Consider the following 18544-nt stretch of genomic DNA (forward strand, 5'->3'; position numbering starts at 1 on the left):
TAGGAGGTATAGCGGAGGGTAGAAGCGCCCAATCACAAAATATATCGAAATGCAATCGCCCGCATTTCCGAATTCTCGTTCGCGAAAATTCTGTCATTCACTAGACTCGGCGGCCTCGAGGCGTTTTTTCAGCCTGATATGAATCAGTCGAATCGCCAAGGCAATGACCGCAACGGAGACAGCGATTCGCGCGCCACCATCTCCGCCTGGGATATAGCCTGGTCCCGACGTCGAGGACCACATGTAACTACCACAGATGGAGGCAGTATTGCCGATCATGTTCTCAAGGGCGATTGCCGGAGAAAGCTTGACCAGCGGCCGAGGGAAAGAATTGACCACCCAGACGATGATGATTTGATCGACGGATACGGCGCCAATTGGCATACTACTATGATCGTTAGTCTCTCATATTCTGAAAATCTGAGGATAGGAGTTTGGCACTGGTATTGGTTGGTTGTGTCCGTAAAGAGGACACCGCCCGCGGCGCTAATCCCGTCAGCATCAGTCCGATGTTTTGCGAACTTCGGTCATTAGTCTTTAAACGTGTCGGTGACAACCAACGTGACGAAGAACGTGACGATCCATACTGGCCCGGGAATCAAAAGTGTCTCGATCTTATCATAGCCCAAGATTTGACAATAGTCGAGAAACGGTACTGGAGGTTCCATCTGCAAGAAAAGTGACGCGTGCTGGAGCAAGATGAAGATATAGATGCGCTTATCGGTCAAAACCATGGCCAAGCCTTCGCTGATGCTGCTTGAGGTGGCATCGCCAGCTTGCAAATGATATTGCGGCTGCCTGACACGCAGAGACTGTCCCCTGGACCGAAGTGAATTAGTTCGGGTGTTATATAAATCATGGTACTTGCAGAGGCCCAACAGTCTCACATTGCCAATCCCACGCGAACACGCGCAATCAGTGGGTTCGACGGCAATTGCATGAGCAGCAAAGAACCCCCAAAGAGAACGCCGGTAGCCAGGTTCAAGTCTGTGCCGTTCATTCCCAGGTCTTTCTCAAATGACCCCAAGCGGGTCTGTCTGTGAGAGATGGTCCACATGAGACATACTGGACATTTGCACCGAGTCATGTACCCGGAAGCTCTCAGGTATCATCGGCCCCTTGACTCGGGCGGCTTTGGGCCGAGCTTGCCGCCCACACCGCGGCAGGGCTGCCCGTCTGCTTGGATCCTCCTGTTAAGGGGCTGGACTGTTTATTTGGAGAGTCCTATTATGTACTTTGAGTCGCGTTCACGAGTCAGGTGTGACCATCGTAGTCCTTTTTCAGGGAGGTCTCGAGCTTGCAGCCCCTAGCATACGCTCGTGTGCCATTGATTATTGGTTCACTCGATTGTTCCTGAATCTTGACCACCAAAAAAAGAAAAGAAAAACGGTTCTTGAACGTCAATGCTTCATTTCGATGTCATCATGTTACTCGAATGGAGAATCAACTTTTCAGAAGACCTGCCCGCGCTGCAGATTCTCACTCGCGTCTCTTGGCACTGCTGAAGTCATACTACTACAGCCTTGCTATAGCAGCATGAGCGGTGTTTCGGGTTTAGTGTTTAATGCTCACACTGACGTAGCCGTGGAGGAGTTGAGGATGACGGAACAATGGTTTGTCCGATGGAAATCCAGAAGCTCTTGTTTCCTGCCTGGCGTATGAGGCATTCGAGGCCTGGCCCGTTGGTGTTACAAACCTCCACAGCGATGACATCATGACACACTCCATCCGCGTCTTCTCCTGCAACCCCGCCCCGCTGTTCACTCCTCTCCACCTCGATTGCAATACGAATATACGAAAATCATGATGTATCCATCGCATCAATTGACTCGGTATATAGTCTGGCTGATCCAAGTAATGAGGGATTGTTGATGGAGCAAGTGGACATACATTGGATGCAAAGTCTCTCAATGCAAGAACAATCTCCAAGAATACGCAGACGAGCTCGTAGCAAGCCCGCTCGACGGGTCACACTTGGCTTCGAAATATATAGGAGTGCCTACTTAGTACCTAGTAGGTAGTAGGTACTATCTACTACTAGTTCGTAGCACTCAAAGCGGTGTTTCACCACAACAAAATCAGCATCACCCCTACAACCCGCTATTGAGCTTGGCGGGTCGAGCCAGTGAACCAGCCACACCCTCCAGCTCCAGATCGAAATACACGCCGCTCCACTCCACCACACGACTGACAATGTCCCAAGGGGGCCTCGATCGGCAAGCAATGACCTCAGATGGCCCAAGTGGCGGCGGTCGTGATGTCCCACAGGATGCTTGCTGCATCCCGTCAGGGTAGACATGACTGGGCACTCACCCATGGGGCTGACTGTCGATCTATCGGGCTAGAAGATCCCGGATCATTGATAGGTTTCTAGATGTATTATCGCACTTGCAGTTCAAGTCTGTCGTCCACGGATCACACAGTGCCAGCGGTGGACAAGAGGGGGAGCTCAGTCACGGCCATGACGCACAGCCATTGCCAGGTTAACAGTCAGCATTGATGCCAGTGCTGCCAGTCGGGTGGCATGGCTTTGTGTCCTTCCATATAAGTAGCAGCGCTTCAGCCTTACCGACCATCGCTGCTTTTTTCTCCTTTTCACAATCACCTCAAGAACCACCTTTTTCCCTCTACCGTTCCCACATATCAACATCTTCTCAGTCATCATGGATAAGCTTTCTGGACTCGCCTCGAAGCTCGGTGGCAGCAGCCACTCTGGTGGTCAGCAGAACTCCAACGCCCAGAACGAGGACTACGTTGACAAGGGTTGGTCCCACCGTGCGGAAGAACCTTTTTACTCTGCCAGTCCTTGGATGCTGACATACTCCATTTACATTTAGCCCTGGACAGCGCCGAGCGCAAGTACGGAGGCGGTCACGTCGATCCCGCCAAGATGCGCTCCACCAACGAGAAGATCACCGATACTGCTCGTGAGCAGTTCGAGGGCGCCACTGGGTAAGCGCATTGCCTCGATCAATCGGTGTGGGAATTAGACTGACTGATATACGCGCCCTATAGGAAGAATGTTCCCTCCAAGATCTCTAACTAAGGCGTCCGGCACACTGTGACTGCACGTGGTGACCATCCGCGCCATTTTCATTGAATAGTACGATGACCACGAGATGCCTGCCGCATTGGTGGATGTCTCGAGATGGAATCGCAATACGCTCATGTAATACTTATGAACCACGAATGACATGAATGTTTAAGTTTTTCCGGAGGCCCATCTAGTAATAGATCGAATTACTGTTGAGAATGTGTCGCTGACACGAGCATCCCTGCTACATTCACAAAAAGAAGGGAGGGGGTGAAGAGCAAATGTTTGAAAGTATACTAGTACCAAACTCAAGCTTCCGGCCCTCATCTACAGCATAGTTGGGAACCTCGTGACATTTGGTTACCGAAACGCCTCTGTGCGAATCCTCGAACAGGCCATTCGCCTGATAAACTCAACTACATGATCCTGATCAGTCGAACAGAAGATGCCATTAACTCTAAAATATCAATGCTTCTTGAGCTGGGAAAAAAAGTCTCCAAGTCCGGAACCGTAACTAGCGCTGGGCATCAGGCTGTTGATACTGTTGAATGACTGACACAATGAGAGATTATTCGAGATTCTCTGCTGCATAACCACGTCCGGCGATCCCCGGCATGCTGCCGAAGCACGTTCAAAGTAGGCCTGGGCGGTGGCATAGTCATTAGCGGCCATGTGCAGATTCCCCAGGATTTCGAGTGAGCCTCGCGTCTCGGGATCTTCGAGGCCGCGTCGCTGCTCTACCCAGCCAAGATACCGCACCATCCATGGAATAGCCTCTGACGGTGTGGAAGTGGTCAGATATGAGGGCCTTTGGGCTTGTAGCGCATACATTACACCGATACTGCCCACAATGCTCATCGTCAACGGGTGATCTGGTCCTAGGGTGTCTTCACAAATTGCGAGTCCTCGGCGATAGACTTCGGAGGCTTCCAGTGTCTGCTTTGACCGCCCGAGAGCGCGCGCGTGCAATGACAAAGCTCGAATCGTGACAGGGTGCCGGTCACCCAGTCGAGTACGGAGCTCGTCGTATATTCCGGCAAGCAGCTGGAAGGACTCCTTCAATTCGGAGGAATACAAGAGTCGCGTAGAAACATCTTCAGCTCCCTGAATATAAGTCGCGTACTCGAGGGTATCGAGTACAGCCCAGTAGACCAGGATGTGATTATCACCCAGCAAGCGTCTCAGAGACTCTGTCACCTTCCTAGAAGCTTGAACGGCCCTGTCCTGGTGACCTAGAGAACTGTACGCCATGGCCAAACGCCGCCTTGTCTGCAATGTGTCCAAATGGTCTTCCCCTATGCTCATCTGTTGACGGGCTAGCACGTTGGCAGCGATGGACTCGGCTTCTTGGTATTTCCCACTCTGGCATACAATCTCACTCATGAGACTCTCGGCCCGTATTGGAAGTGCGTGCTGATTTCCAAAAACACGACGGGCGTTATCCATCACCCACTGACACCACTCAGTTGCTTTCTGGAAGTAGTTTGCTTGGAACTCAATCTCAGCCAGCTGATATCCAACTGTCAGTGTGCTTGCGTGATCGGCACCAAGAGATCTCAGATGCTCATTGAAAACCTCATAGTCCACGTTTCTAGCTTCGTCCCATTTCTCGGCATTCTTGAGCTGCGCAGATTTGATGGATCGAGGATCTTTGTCAAGGGGGGTATAGAGCTCGCCAATAATCTTGGGCGCAGACTCAATAGTTCGTCCCGGTGGAGGAGAATATGGAGCGCTGCTGTTGAAGTGCATTCGTGGCGGAAGAGGCGGAGGGCCGCCATTACCTGTTTGTGGGACGGGTGAAGGCTGGGGGATAAAGCCGTGCTCGTGAAGCAGAGCCTGGTCAACAAGCTGCTTGATGTTGCCCGCGATAAGCCTATACATTGGACCTCGAGATCCTACTTTACACATTTGAGAATGATCGGCGTCTAGCTTGAGCTGAGTCTCGCGGAGGCCCGATAGACCCAGGACGGCCGATTCCTCGTCGACAACCAGCTATTATTAGGCCAGTCAGAAGCAATACACAATAAAGAGCAGGACCAAGAGCTGTCCCATCCTGCTGGGACGCAAAAGTGTGGTGCTTACATGACTGACAGAAGTCGGGCCCACGCCCCCTAAGAGGACTTCCTTCCCCTCGATGAAACTGACGACTCGATAGTCTTCCAATTGATGCCGAAAGCGATCACTCATTTGCCTTGTGAACAAGGAGTTATGTTCCAAACAATTCAGTAAGTCGTTGCTTGCGTGGCCGGTAGACACGAAACGAGCTACACGAGCAGCAATCTTCCCCAGTTCGACGGCCTTTGCGCCCCGATGGGGAGTGCCGAAGAATACCAGACCAGATGTGGACACTCGAATCGCGCCATATTTTGGATCTTCCTTTGCGTTCAGCAATGCCTATTCTCAGCACGAATGCAGAAAGATTGTCAGCGTTCCGTACTGCTGTCCACTCAATACTTGTCAGATCCCTGTACCTGTTTGATCACCAAACCACCTAGGCTGTGACCGATGAATATTATCTTGGGTGGCATCGATTGCTTTTGTTTCGGGCTGTTAGCATCTTTCTGCTTATTGACGTGGACGAAAGTTAAAAAAAAATGATCGAGTACCATCTGAGAGCTTCGCTCCATGTCCAGTAGATTGAGCAAGGTGTTCGCATGGTCCTTGATGCTGGCTGTCGACATGCTCTGGGGATTGGTGACGCTCGAATTGTAACCGTACACGAAGATGCGCGCATATGGGATGTCCTCGGCGAGGAAGTCCTTTGGCCAGAACTTCCCGTTCGCGTGCGTCCAGGTTTGAAAGGGGTGATCATTGCGTCCGCGTGGATTCAAGCCGTGAACGAACACAAAGCTGTCGCGAATCGCGTTAGCTATGACATGCTGCGTGAATAGAGATGCGACCGGATGTTTGCTGACTCTATCTTGTGAGCATCTTGAGGTGTGTATACCTCGTGCAAAAAAGGTAGCTCCCACTCTCCACACTCCTGTGTTGATGGGTAAATATTTGACATCCCTAGAGGTATGGTTTCCAACATACCATCTTTGGCCGATCGAGGCTTTGCACAACTTGGAGTTGGGCTACGAGAGAAGACATAGAGGGCAGATCGAGACTCCCAGCAGCTAGAGTCAAAAGCCACTCGCCCTCTCTCGCTTGCTTTCGCCCGATACGAGCGTAGTATTCCATGTGACATGCAGTCAGACGGCGGCCGGAAATATTGCTTTTGCCCAGCTAGTCAGGATGCCTTCGGCTGGAGCCAATGACCATCACAATCTGCGCCAGCTTCATTTAAGTTTGCTTGGAAGCAGCCGGTCGCGATAGGGCGCGAAGACTGAACAACGCTGGCCACAACATACAGGTGTGGCTGCGTGGACAGGTTTGAATGAACCCGCCAAGTGTCTGGTCCTCGTCGGCTTTGAGTAAGCATTCTCTCTCCGACTTCAGTCTGATGATTCTGCAACTTGCAACACTATGGGTTCTCTAGGATGGCGGGCGCTCTCGGGAATCTGCCAAGCGGCCTGAGGTCAGACATGCAGCCGTCGTGTGGGTGAGGTGACGGGTATAGCCATGTACATACTGGCTTCTCCCCACGTCGAGACAGAGAATCACTTATCTGTTACTCCCAAAAAGCACGCCGTTGCTGGTGGTGCAACGAGCATGTTTGAGAATAACCGCCATATTCTCCCATATTCCCCTGGATCTCTTTCCCATATATTGGCGACGCCTCATGCGTCCTGTTTTTCCGACGGGACTCATTACCTCAATCCCGACTACTTATTCAATCAAGGCGGGGGCTCTGGGTACCATTTTTGGAGCACTGCGCCACTGCCCGGACCCTGCCGACAATCTAGTTTCCGGGGCTGACGGCTCTCGTATTCACCGAGGAATAATGCAAGCAAGTTTCTTGTCGATCAACTAGCGACCGCGTTGCCTCTACCCGAGGCGTTTTCAATTTCGGAATTTCCACATTTACGGAGGTAGTAAGTTATCAGCAAACTCCACAGCCGAGTCTGCAAGCGCACAGACCACAGACCCAATCTTCGGATCACGTGATAAGTTACGGGCTTTCATCAGACATTTAGCATGCTATAAATGATCCAGAATTCGCAGCTAGCGATATATTGTTATGAGTTAACTTTGGCCATCTCAGACTGTCAGCAGCAGTTCGCTGCTGATGGATCCCTTAGCCGGTTCAGCACCGTCGGTGAGTCCCGTTTCATCGCGTCCCGCCTGCCGGACAAAGTAACTACATGGATTTCAACGTCTACCGGGTCTTATTCAGGAAGGACTAGTGAACCCTTGATCTAAGGACCTAACTCACTGCGTGATTAGCTTCTAATTAGCTACGAACGGATCCGCCAGGGATTTGCAGGAACTGTCAGCTAGACGCCACGTGATTGAAGCTCTTCTCGATATTGGGTACATTCACCATCTGAGCATGCCACAACAACAAATAGTATTTTCTAAAGTCAACAGAAGTCGACGGGCACCACGTGATAATCGGATGTGATCGACTACACACGCAGTGAAGTTGCCTAGATACGGGCTTCTCGACAACATTTCGAGTCAACTAGCTGAGAGGAGACGTTCCGACTTGACGGCACGTCAATTGCTGGATTTGCCACAAAAAAGTCGGCTGGACGGATCGTCAGCTGCATGATCTCGACGGGCATCACCGGCCAGTCTTCCACTCGCGGGTTGTGAGTGATGCCAAAGGTACACCAGACAACCACGTCCGTGTCTGACACGGAATCTCCACGAAGCACCGCATCAGCCACTCCGTCGACCTCTTTCTGGCTTTGCAAAGTATAGCGTCCACCGGCGTATAGTTCATCATCGCGATGCTTGGTCACCCACACATGGTGCTGAGCAAACTGGGCCCGGCGAGCCTGCACAGATCTCGAGTCGGCCAACAGTAACTGGGTCGCCATGGGGATGAACTTGTAACCGACCGGATTCCCACTGATCGGGTTGAGTTTGTGGGGGTTGATCATCTTGATTGTTCGATTAATCTTGGGGTCAGCGTCCATGAATGTAGCTTGATCCACCGTCTTCTTGATGACCCGGTATAGATTTCCATGTGGATTGGTCGTCACATTCAAAGGCACGGGGTGGGACTCTTCAACCACGACTGAATTGTTCACTCCATCGACCGCCGGATCCATTCGTACACAGAAAATGTGCTGGTGATTTTGCGCAAGGACACCACCGCTGACGACGTTCCCGTACTCGCTAGCCTTGCCAGAGTCAATGTTGACGACGTTGAGAATACCAGTTGCCCGAGATTCAACGGTAATGCCGCCCGCTTGGTCGAACTTGTATGCGAAGATGTATTCGTAGTTGGCCAAAGTGATGATGAACTGGATGACTAGTTCGCGGTGTCTTGTGACTACTGCCCGGCCAGTACGCCAGTTAGAGTGTTTCCATCCAATTCCATTGTCCTGTTCATGCAAGCAGATGGCATTGGGTAGCTTCTGGGCAGAGCCGTCCGCATTCGTGATCACCGCGTCAAAGTATTTGATCACACCGAGACAGTCGCAACCGAGCGACAAGTTGTTTGCCATGTTGCCTCCGCCCCCATCACCAAAATCGAAGGCCTGCTTCCGGTGAAATGGTGGCCGAGGATCGGCGTATGGCACGGTCTGAAGGAGACATAGGGTCAGCAATAACTCCGGTGAAATTGAAGGTTACGATTTTAGATTGATGCATTTGCAAAGACAGTGGAGTGGCGAAAGACATACCATTTCGCTAATGGCCAACCGATACATCACACTTCGGCCGTCGTACCAGACGTCATGAATTGTGGCGCCTTCACGGGGGTTGAATGCCACCCGAAAGCGCCATCGCTGCCACTCGACCAGTGATTCGTCCGTCACTTTGAATGACGGTCCTTCCGGTTGCAGCACATTCAAAGGCTTCAGATCCTTTCTTGTTCCCTCTGGTAGCAGCTCAGGCACATACTCCGATGGTTTGCAATGACCGATGATATCGGTCTTGAACGTCTGCTCGGTTAACCCGTCACCCTTTCCGCCAGTGGCTGGTCGATCAACGCGAATGATTTCTTGAGTGTGCGCATCCATGACCGGGATCAGAGGCAAGGGGTATGAGTAGAAATTCGTGTCAGCATTGCCTGATCGAGTATCTCTGGCGAAACAAAGGCCCTGGAAGTAGCGCCGGTTTTCTTCGGTCTCGTCGAGCCCGCCATAGGGCCATGGTTCAATCACGACTTCAAAGCCGTCCGGTAGACGAAAGTCTGCCAAAGCAGATTGAAATAGCGGCGAGTTCATACATCGATCGACCAAAACGTCAAACTCGCTCCTATAGCGAATAATGAGAACTATCAGCCTCCATTTCCTCACGGTGTTGTGTCAAAGCTTCCACATTTGCTTATCCGGGACTGGCCACGTACAAAGTCAAACTGGCATGATGTTGTTTGCCAACAACGGTGTGCTTGACACGGCGACGGCTCACCACATCGACGATGGATTCGTGGAACTGTGGTATCCGGTCCTCGCCAATTACATCGTACTGACATAGAGCTCTTCGAGGGGGGCGCGGAGTTGTTGGAGTCAACCGTCCAGCGTGTTCGATGGCCAGAAATTCCACCAGCTCAGCCTTTGGGGGCTCGTTCAGGAATATTTCTCGGAAATCGATAACTGTTCCTGGGTGGCACTCTCGGACAACATCACGAGCAATGTTCGTCTCCCTCTGTGAGAGAATGGCAAGTGGGTGGGTCATGATGTGAGTGCCTAGTGGAAAGCAATGAGAGTGACAAGTTAAAGCGGTGATAAAAATTCCGTATCTCTCAAGGAGGAATGAACGGGGTTATAGTTAGAACACGAAAAAGCGCGGTGCGAGAGAGGACTTATAACATCCCGCCAGGCTGTGAAACACCCGCGCCTTGAAGGTGGTACAATGCTAGTGTGCCTCCTTGGCATTTATGGCGTGAACAAAGTCCTGGAGTAGTTGGTTCGGTAAATTCGGAATTCGCAATCTCAATCTGACCCCGGACTTGACATGGCTCCAGTGCCTACACTGTCAATCTCGATCATCAAGTGGTCGCTCGTGTTGCTGATGATCATCATCCACGCTCGGGCCCTCTCCACCGATTTTCCCTTTCGAGATAAAGTTGCGCCAGCCCACAGTTTAGTGTTCACATCGAACAAACTCCCCTCATAGTCTTATCGAGAGGTTTCGGAATGTTCCGAGCAGAGATAGCGCTGGGAAGGTTGCATGTAGCCATGTACACCGGCTTTCTTCCGCGGACAAGATGACTCGGAGTGATGCTGCCGCGCCAAGTTCGCTCGGCTGCGCAAAACCTTGATCACGTGGATGGACTAATGAGCAATTCACTACTTTCTCGAGGGCTTAACGCACACATTCATTGCGCAAACGCACCTTAGCCGGCATCACGCCTGGTTCGAATCTTGTACTACTACTCCTGGTACTTAAGGTACCTAGCACGTAGATTGAAGTGACAGACATGTTAGTACTGATGCACAGGAAGTTAACCGGAATGGTTCCGCTACGTAGTGGAACTGCGGAATCCCCTACGAGTCCTGCCGAGGTGCGGGGAAGGAGGAGGACGTTTGGTCCAGCACATGGCACCTACCTTACTCTTATCTGTAATCTGTAATTAGGTACCTGTTTGGTGCTTGTACCTGCCTAGTGTAGTAGGGAATCCGTTCGCGTGTATGTAGAACAGATAGCGTGCAGAGGTGCGTGCAGAGGTGCGTTTGCCTGATGGTGGCCTTATAGTCGGGAGAGACTATTTGGACATGACGAGAGGGGGTCAATCAACTTGACAACCAAGGAACCAAGGGATTGAACAACTTCATGGGATCCGGGAGACCCATCGGAGAAGGGAATTGAGGGTTCAGTACAGTCTTGACAGTCAAATTCTTTTGCATTGCAATGACACACTCCTTGATCTTCACTTGTGCCTCTTGACATCCTACGGATAGGTGTTGTACGGCCGGGCTGGGAGATCTCTGGACGTGGGTGCTGGTGGTTGTGGTTTAGTTCCTCTATGACTCGACTTGTCTGGTGAGATCAGACTGCCTTGAGCATTCCCCTCTACAATAGGTATCCCTCGGCGGCGGAAAGCGGAAAGCGGAAAGCGACTGTCAAGCAAGACAGATGCCGCAGTCAGTACGAACCTCCTTAAATGGACTGCAGATAACTTTCTCAACTCTTTTCGGCTGCACAGTGTTTGCACCTTGCAGGCTTTGGAACTAGGTAACGATATGAATGGAACACTTTGACCACCCTCGTTTGGGGCCGAGGTCCCCAGCGACCCCGCTTTGACTCCTGATTCCTGAGATTGTCGTTCACGCTGGACTTGGCGATGTGAGTAATTTCCTCGATCAACTTACCCCCCACAAGATCGAGAACTCGACGCTGAGACAAAGACAGACCGCGCGCCTCAACAATGACCAACACAAAGACCGTCCGCGTCCCCCATCTCGGGGGTATCGATGCGGCTTACCAGATGCCTCGGGAATATGACCCCAGCAAGCCCACGGTGGTGTTGATCAATGCTTTTACTACCTCATCTGAGCTCTACCGCGATCAGTTCGACGATGAGGAACTTGCAGGAGCTGTGAATCTCATTGCGATCGAGCTTTTGGGCCACGGGCAAACTCGTACCGAGCGTCAGCATTGGACCTACTGGGACACCGCAGAGATGAATTTGCAGGTTCTGGATGCGTTGAACGTCGATCGTGCTTTTATCCTTGGTACAAGTCAGGGTGGTTGGGTTACTGTGCAGATGGCTCTACTGCGACCGGAAAAGGTGGGTTGGACACGAGAGACGAGAGGCAAACCCCTATGAATAAACAAACTTCATCCTTGATTTGATCTGACGACTGTGAATGATCGCTAATATCCTCCGTTGTTCTTTCCCCTTCTAGATTCAAGGCATCATCCCTATGGGCACGTCTATGGATAGCGAATCCGAGCGCTCGCGAAAGCTGAATTGCTGGGATGGCCCGTCCATCGTTGCAAGCTTTGTGAAACAGTGGGCCAACTCCGAGCCCACGTCGAACTTTGAACCAGACGATGCGTATTGCAACGCTACCATTGGCATCGGTCTGAACGAGGTTTCCCCCGAGGTTCAAGAATTCTGGACGAAAACGATCAAGGCAAATTATCAAGGAGAGGCAGGCCGCCAACGAATCCGCATGGCTGCCATCAACCTGGCCGAGCGAGGAGGATTGCATCTTCGCCTGCCGGACGTGCGTTGTCCGGTTTTGTGGCTACACGTACGTTTCCTGTGTCCGCATCGGCGTAGTCTTCTTTCTTTACCTGTTCGAGTCGACTAACACCCAAAATATAGGGTACCCGAGATGCCGTGTACTCGCTCGCGAATGCCGAAGAGGAGATTCAGTTGTTCACTTCGTCTCCGTCTGCAGATCTGGTGCCGATTGAAGGTGGCGCGCACTTCCTGAGTGCCTCTCGTCCGCGCGAGGTGAATGCGGCATTGTTGCAATTTGTGAAGACTCATCAATGAAGCAGCGGGGCCGTTGCTTCGAGGCGCTCTTTCAGGTTATCTACGCAAACTGAACGAGAATATGTGGTACAAGCTACGATACGAAATAGATGTTAGTCCCTCAATCAGATGCAGCGCGGTCGATGATGACACTATAATTGGCGGGGAACATGGCAGACCACGGGTGAAGTGTATGTGTCGTGACTTGAATGGAAGGCCGCGGGTAGAAGGAAAGTCGATTTGAGTTTGCACGCATCAATTTGCGAACTTAGCTGAAAATGGTCCTATCTACTTGATGAGACTTGAAGCCTACTACTTGTTGAGACACCGCTTGCTATAGTTGCGTCAGCTGAATACCTCCTCCCTGGTAGTACTGGGATTTGATGGTATGGACATGGAAGATAGTGTTTTTGCGGCTGGGCCTCAGCGAAGTGTGGCATCGTTTTCCTTCCCTTTCGGCGTCACTTGCCGCGATTTCTGCACCTCTGTTCTATCCGCCGCTGTTCTCACTGGGTCTCTCTGGCCTCAAGTCCGTGCACCTGCCTCTGGCCGGGCAAGTGCCCGTACTCCTCCACTCTGATAGGGGGCTCGAGATGTCTGTCAATATGCTGATGATATTGTGGGAATAGCCGCATTTGGTTGTTGACCACTTGATCGGTTGTCAAACTTGGGAATTGAGGTAGGCGTGCACGTTAGGTGGATTCGGAGATATCCTCCTTCTTACCTGAGAATTCAAGTTTCCGACACCAAAACTACCCACTTGTGCTAATTCATAGTTGGTCGAAAAGTCTGGTCGCGACCTCGAAGTGATTGATATTCCGGTACTGATGCGCGTGGCTCTTGAAGCAGCGGAGAAAAGTCGTGTGCTCAACTGCGACTTGGGGTTCTTCTGCCGAGGCATATCTAAGAAAGGCGCGGTAGAAACCCAATCGAGGCAACTGAGAGACATGGAGTCTTTGCTAAACGGGCCACTCCCTGCAAGCGCTTGTTCCGGGAAGGAAAGATGGCTGACCTGGACGATTGTCGAACCAAACAGGAAAGTCATCCCTCCTCAGTAGTAGCTGAGATGAGGACCCGAAGAAAGCTTCTTCTGTGTATTGAGCAAGATTCGTTCGGAACCGTGCTTGGCTTGGCCTATTTAGCAGCGAGAGTCACGCCGTACAAGTACTAGCAGATACTAATTGCCAGGTACCGAGGTCGGAGTGGTCTCTCTGATGGACGAACTCTTTGCTTCAATCTCTTGTACTCGACGAGAGAAGGTGGTCAAGGTAAGAGTTGCGTTTCTGGCCGCCGATGAGCCTCAATTGTCAGTGGTCTCTTGTCACTAGAAAGCCTCACTGTGAGGATGCATCGAGCAGTCATGGGCAGTTGTGCACACCTTGACTTCAAGTTGTACTAGCTTAGGGTCACTTGACAGCACTACATCAGGTAAAGTACCTACCTCTTCCTTCCGAGCACCTTATCCCGTCCCCTTAGACTCGATCTTATCTCCGTCGCACCTGCAACCTAATCCGAGCGTCTTCCAATGTCCACCCGGGCCTACTTCCCTTTTCCTATGGTGACGTACGTGTGCCATCTCAATGTCCCCTCGATGATACTGTTGATCCAATGAAGATGGTGAATCGGTGATGTTCCGGATCCATTCCAACCTTTGCGCACCGACCTTCAGCTCCCAGTCCCGACAGCAGGAAGATGCATGGATTCCGGTCACATATCTTGGCTGATTGCTAGAGGGAAAATTTTCCACACTCTGCCCGGGACCATTTGGGGAAACCTTGAGCGCGACATTCGATTGTTGTGGCAGGTACAGTCAATAACGAAGTGAGTCCGTACGAAACGCGCACTCACTTTTATTGGGAATGTGGCCAACGTGTATACAACACGGATGGGAGGTCCAGAGATCTTTGATATCCGTCTTCCACGATGCGTGGCCACAGAACTGATGACTTCCGGCATCCATTCGTTCAGAGGCTCTCTATCTTCGCTGGCCTATGTTTTGCCAATGACTGGTGTAGATAGATCTTCCTGGTGACTGTCCGGTCAGTTGCAGTCAGCGTCGCCATGTAGCAGTACCTACTACGTACTACCTACGGTATTTACCTACCTAACCTACCCGCGAGGATCGTCAATCTTCTCCCTGTGGTCCGATGACTCTCATCCATGCACTTCAGAGGGCTTTCCTAAACAGGTTAGACCCATTCGAGAGACCAGCTCTTGACGTTCTCCACTTCTCGCCGATTCGGTCGGGTCCACTCTGGGTAGTCAACTGCAACCCGTCACCAATCAGCGGCCCGCGTGGGGAAAAGACCCAAGCTGGGAGGCTTCACCCCGGGCCCTTCTGTCGAATCCTCGAATGCCCTGAACCGCTCCCACGGCGTCGTTCTTGTTCGATTTCTCAATTCTACGGTCGCTCGAAGCTCCCTCGTGGCTGGCGCAAGATCACTCTTGATTTGATGATTGGCAGGTGCAAGGATATCCCCCGCTGTCCCGACTGGAAGGCATGCTCCGCAAAATCCGCCCTCTCTGTCCACCGCGCCAGCCCGTCCATGCAGATATCCCATGTGCCGCTGATGCCACTCCATGCTGCTGGAGACCACACGACCCACCCGTCCCAAAGGGTCAAACTGGACAGTAGACTCGCGGGTAACGATCGCGAATGAAACCATGTGCACTCGCTCTACTGGGGAGGACTTCCCCGGCCGCCCTGCTGATTCCTCCGTTGGAAACGACGTGGTCGATGCGATGACCGTGGCCAGGGAATCGTGGTCTCGATCGGCCGGAATGGTAACATGTATAAAGGGCGGGCAATTGGCTCGGTGTGGTTTGGGCGCATGTGCTTCCTCACTTCCTCTTTACCCCCTCGCGCAATTCGCCCCTCCTGGTCACGAGTCCCTTTGATCGCGGCCTGTACATACTAGACCGTTGCCGTCGTCGGTGCGACCGAACTCACGCCGGAACAAACCAGCAGACACAAAGCGCCCTCGCAAAATGGATGTCGAGCGGACAGCGGGGTCGGACCCTGGGTTCCCAGCCAAGAGCGATGCTCTCAAGAAGGATGACGCTCGCTCAATCACCGAAGACCGATCCATTGGCCATGGCGAGAATGACCTGCTGGGTGGGGAGAATGTCGACGGAGTGCTGGCCGCCAAGATGATCTTGGTCAACGATGTAGGTGGTGCACCATCGACCTGATAAAGAACGTCTTACTCGAGCGTTCAACGGCGGACAGCGCAACTGCAGAACTAATGCCACCATTGTACCCTAGGCGATTGATGAGATTGGCTTCACGAACCACCACTGGAAATTGTTCTGCCTCAACGGATTCGGGTACGCGGTCGACTCCCTGATCCTGTTGCTCCAATCCATCATCAGCGCCCAAGCCCAGAAAGAGTTCCGTCCCGCATACTCCACGGGCTTGACGATCGCCGTCTATGTGGGCATGCTAGTCGGAGCCATCTTCTGGGGCTTTTCGGCAGACATTATCGGCCGTCGCTTTGCCTTCAACGTGTCACTGTTCGTTTCCTCGATCTTCACCGTGGTAGCGGGAGCATCGCCGTCCTGGGTGACACTGGGTCTGTTTGTGTGTCTGAGTGCCTTTGGATCGGGTGGAAACCTTGTGCTGGACACCACGGTCTTTTTGGAATATCTCCCGAGTCAGAATCAGTGGCTGTTGACCCTGATGGCGGCCTGGTGGGGTAAGTTGTCGGGTTCTCTTTTGACATGACCCCCAATTTTGGGTTGATGATGAGGGTTCGCTGACAATCCGTTCTACTGCATTCATCCAGGCGTGGGACAATTGATCGCCGGTCTATTTGCTTGGGCCTTCCTGCCCAACTTCTCTTGTGCCGAAGCCGCCACCTGCACCCGGGCCAACAACCAAGGGTGGCGTTACGTATGGTACACCTCTGGGGCCCTCGTCTTTGTCCTCTCGATCTTGCGAATCACAATCATCAGATTGGAAGAGACTCCCAAATTCTTAGTCTCGGAGGGTCGCGATGAGGAGGCTGTTAGTGTGCTCCAGAATATCGCGTCCAAGCATAACCGACCCTGCTCGCTGACGGTCGAACGATTGGAGGCTTGTGGACCCACGCAGTCTCGTTCGGCGACCGCTGGGGGCTTATCCAAGCGACTATTTTCCGTAGGAGAAGTTGGAGGCCACTTCCGCGGCTTGTTTGCGACGCGTCGCATGGGCCTGTCGACCAGCCTGGTCTGGGCCTCTTGGCTGCTGATTGGTCTGGCGTACCCTCTATACAATGTTTTCCTTCCGTCTTACCTCTCGTCTCGCGGCGCTCAGTTTGGACAGGCCAGCCAATACATCACCTGGCGAAACTACGCACTCAACAACACGTGCTCCATCTTCGGCCCGGTGCTCGCAGGATTCATGTGCAAGTCTCGATTGTTCTGGGGCCGACGAGGAACCATGATCGTTGGAGCATTGATCACCATGGTCTTCTTCTTTTGCTACACCCAAGTCCGAACAGCCAGTCAGAACCTGGGGTTTACCTGTGCCATCTCCTTCTGCCTGAACATCTACTACGGCACTCTCTATGCCTATACCCCAGAGGTACGATTGGTCCTTTTCCACAGGTATACTTTGACTGGCCCGCAATATCACGCTAACTCGGCTACTCTCCCAGGTTTTCCCTTCCGCACACCGTGGAACCGGAAACGGCGTCGCCATCGGCCTGAATCGAATCATGGGCATCATCAGCGCGGTGGTTGGACAAGCTGCCAATGTAAGAGATCAGTCAAACACCCTCCTCTCACGGTGGTGAAGTTCTGTACTAACGCGAGATTTTTCTCGCAGACCAATACCCCTGTCCCTATCTACATCTGTGCGGCTCTGTACATCGTCATGGCTGCGGTCGCGGCGGCTCTGCCGTTCGAGCCATATGGGCGCCGCAGCAGCTGATTGAGACTGTGGTGATCACTCGTCATGTCCAGTTACGCAGACCACAATTCCCTCGCAAATGGGACTTGTGGACTCATGCGCTGTCCAGGCTTCATGCCCTCTGGGCCTGAAAAGCCTCGACGAGGCCGCCGGCAAGCGATCAAGGGTGGCGTGTACTCTACACCGTCTGCGTGGGACCCTCTCGATGCACCCATCGATTCCCTCATCGTCATTCGAAGGACACTAATTCCACCTTTTCGATTCGATATGCCGCAGATGTCGCTTTACTGCCGCAGACGGAGGCCCTGAGTGGGAGGCCCCCCAAACCTTTAGGCTGGGTCCCAGTAGGCTGGGTCTTGGTAGTCGCAAGGAACGAATTATATACTCTACATCCAATGTGTATTGTCTATACAACCGCTGCAACGATCAATGGATATCCTAGGTCGTCCAGATGTGAATGAAGTGAATATGCTTGCCCCGTAACATTCTATTTCTCGACAGTGTTCTATTCAGACCCACGGCACGAGCGGCACAGTCATTGGAGTTACTACATATCGTAGAGTGTTGGGGGTCAGTAGAGCCTTTTTTTGGCCGTAGTAGGACTTCTCAGTCGGTCCCATGAATCTCGCAGCAAAGCTAACCTCTTCCGGACAGGTGCTGACCTGCAGGTCAAGACGGGACGGGGGGAGTAGATTCGTTATGTTAAGCTTTATCAGAACCACCGCAGTACAATATCAGCTATCACCAGTGCACCACTGCATCATCCTAATGATCGAGTTTTTACTGGGCCTCAGTGTCGTTGAAGAACACGCCCGCCCGGGAGACAAACGGGTCACTTGTCGGAGGACATGGTTGATTTGTTGAGCACTCACATTAATCCAGTCAAGTGAGCAACCAAAGCTGACTTTCTCATGATGATTTAGGTAGCTGCGTGGTCCTGATGCACACACTGGAAATAAAACGGATTAGACGGAAGGATGATGCGGACTATCTTCGTATCTTTTCGTCCCGATGAGTCAGTATGCAGGGAGCCCTGCCGTTGGCCAGGTAAAAACTACCCGCCAGTACTCTATACCTATTTCTCAGACACGGTATATCAAGCATTATTTACAGTAATTATCCTGTACATGTA

General features: G+C 52.2%; 6 protein-coding genes across 6 annotated transcripts; 3 read left to right on the top strand and 3 right to left on the bottom strand.

The window, feature by feature from the left end:
- Nucleotides 1-93: 93 nt before the first annotated feature.
- Nucleotides 94-1000, bottom strand: N7539_007999 (putative MFS transporter; the record flags this gene model as incomplete). The annotated part of the gene is made up of 4 exons (XM_056937600.1): nucleotides 94-388; nucleotides 442-486; nucleotides 562-819; nucleotides 888-1000. The coding sequence occupies 4 exons, from the start codon at nucleotides 998-1000 to the stop codon at nucleotides 94-96; spliced, it is 711 nt and encodes a 236-aa protein (XP_056787465.1).
- A 1663-nt stretch (nucleotides 1001-2663) lies between these two features.
- N7539_008000 (uncharacterized protein) lies at nucleotides 2664-3046 on the top strand (the record flags this gene model as incomplete). The annotated part of the gene is made up of 3 exons (XM_056937601.1): nucleotides 2664-2763; nucleotides 2838-2952; nucleotides 3016-3046. The coding sequence occupies 3 exons, from the start codon at nucleotides 2664-2666 to the stop codon at nucleotides 3044-3046; spliced, it is 246 nt and encodes an 81-aa protein (XP_056787466.1).
- Nucleotides 3047-3499: 453 nt separating this feature from the next.
- On the bottom strand, nucleotides 3500-6217 carry N7539_008001 (LipA and NB-ARC domain protein; the record flags this gene model as incomplete). The annotated part of the gene is made up of 4 exons (XM_056937602.1): nucleotides 3500-5026; nucleotides 5117-5428; nucleotides 5641-5913; nucleotides 6071-6217. The coding sequence occupies 4 exons, from the start codon at nucleotides 6215-6217 to the stop codon at nucleotides 3500-3502; spliced, it is 2259 nt and encodes a 752-aa protein (XP_056787467.1).
- Nucleotides 6218-7566: 1349 nt separating this feature from the next.
- On the bottom strand, nucleotides 7567-9769 carry N7539_008002 (putative copper amine oxidase; the record flags this gene model as incomplete). The annotated part of the gene is made up of 3 exons (XM_056937603.1): nucleotides 7567-8673; nucleotides 8773-9349; nucleotides 9441-9769. 3 exons carry the CDS (start codon nucleotides 9767-9769, stop codon nucleotides 7567-7569), a joined length of 2013 nt encoding a protein of 670 aa, XP_056787468.1.
- A 1693-nt stretch (nucleotides 9770-11462) lies between these two features.
- On the top strand, nucleotides 11463-12542 carry N7539_008003 (alpha/beta fold hydrolase; the record flags this gene model as incomplete). The annotated part of the gene is made up of 3 exons (XM_056937604.1): nucleotides 11463-11825; nucleotides 11944-12294; nucleotides 12369-12542. 3 exons carry the CDS (start codon nucleotides 11463-11465, stop codon nucleotides 12540-12542), a joined length of 888 nt encoding a protein of 295 aa, XP_056787469.1.
- A 2967-nt stretch (nucleotides 12543-15509) lies between these two features.
- N7539_008004 (MFS transporter) lies at nucleotides 15510-17433 on the top strand (the record flags this gene model as incomplete). Its single annotated transcript, XM_056937605.1, has 5 exons — nucleotides 15510-15689; nucleotides 15787-16216; nucleotides 16307-17085; nucleotides 17159-17257; nucleotides 17329-17433. The coding sequence occupies 5 exons, from the start codon at nucleotides 15510-15512 to the stop codon at nucleotides 17431-17433; spliced, it is 1593 nt and encodes a 530-aa protein (XP_056787470.1).
- Between the last annotated feature and the right edge of the window lie 1111 nt (nucleotides 17434-18544).

The sequence above is a fragment of the Penicillium diatomitis genome (genome assembly GCF_028827545.1).
Source record: "Penicillium diatomitis strain IBT 30728 chromosome Unknown utg000011l_segment0_segment0, whole genome shotgun sequence".
Classification (NCBI taxonomy): domain Eukaryota; kingdom Fungi; phylum Ascomycota; class Eurotiomycetes; order Eurotiales; family Aspergillaceae; genus Penicillium; species Penicillium diatomitis.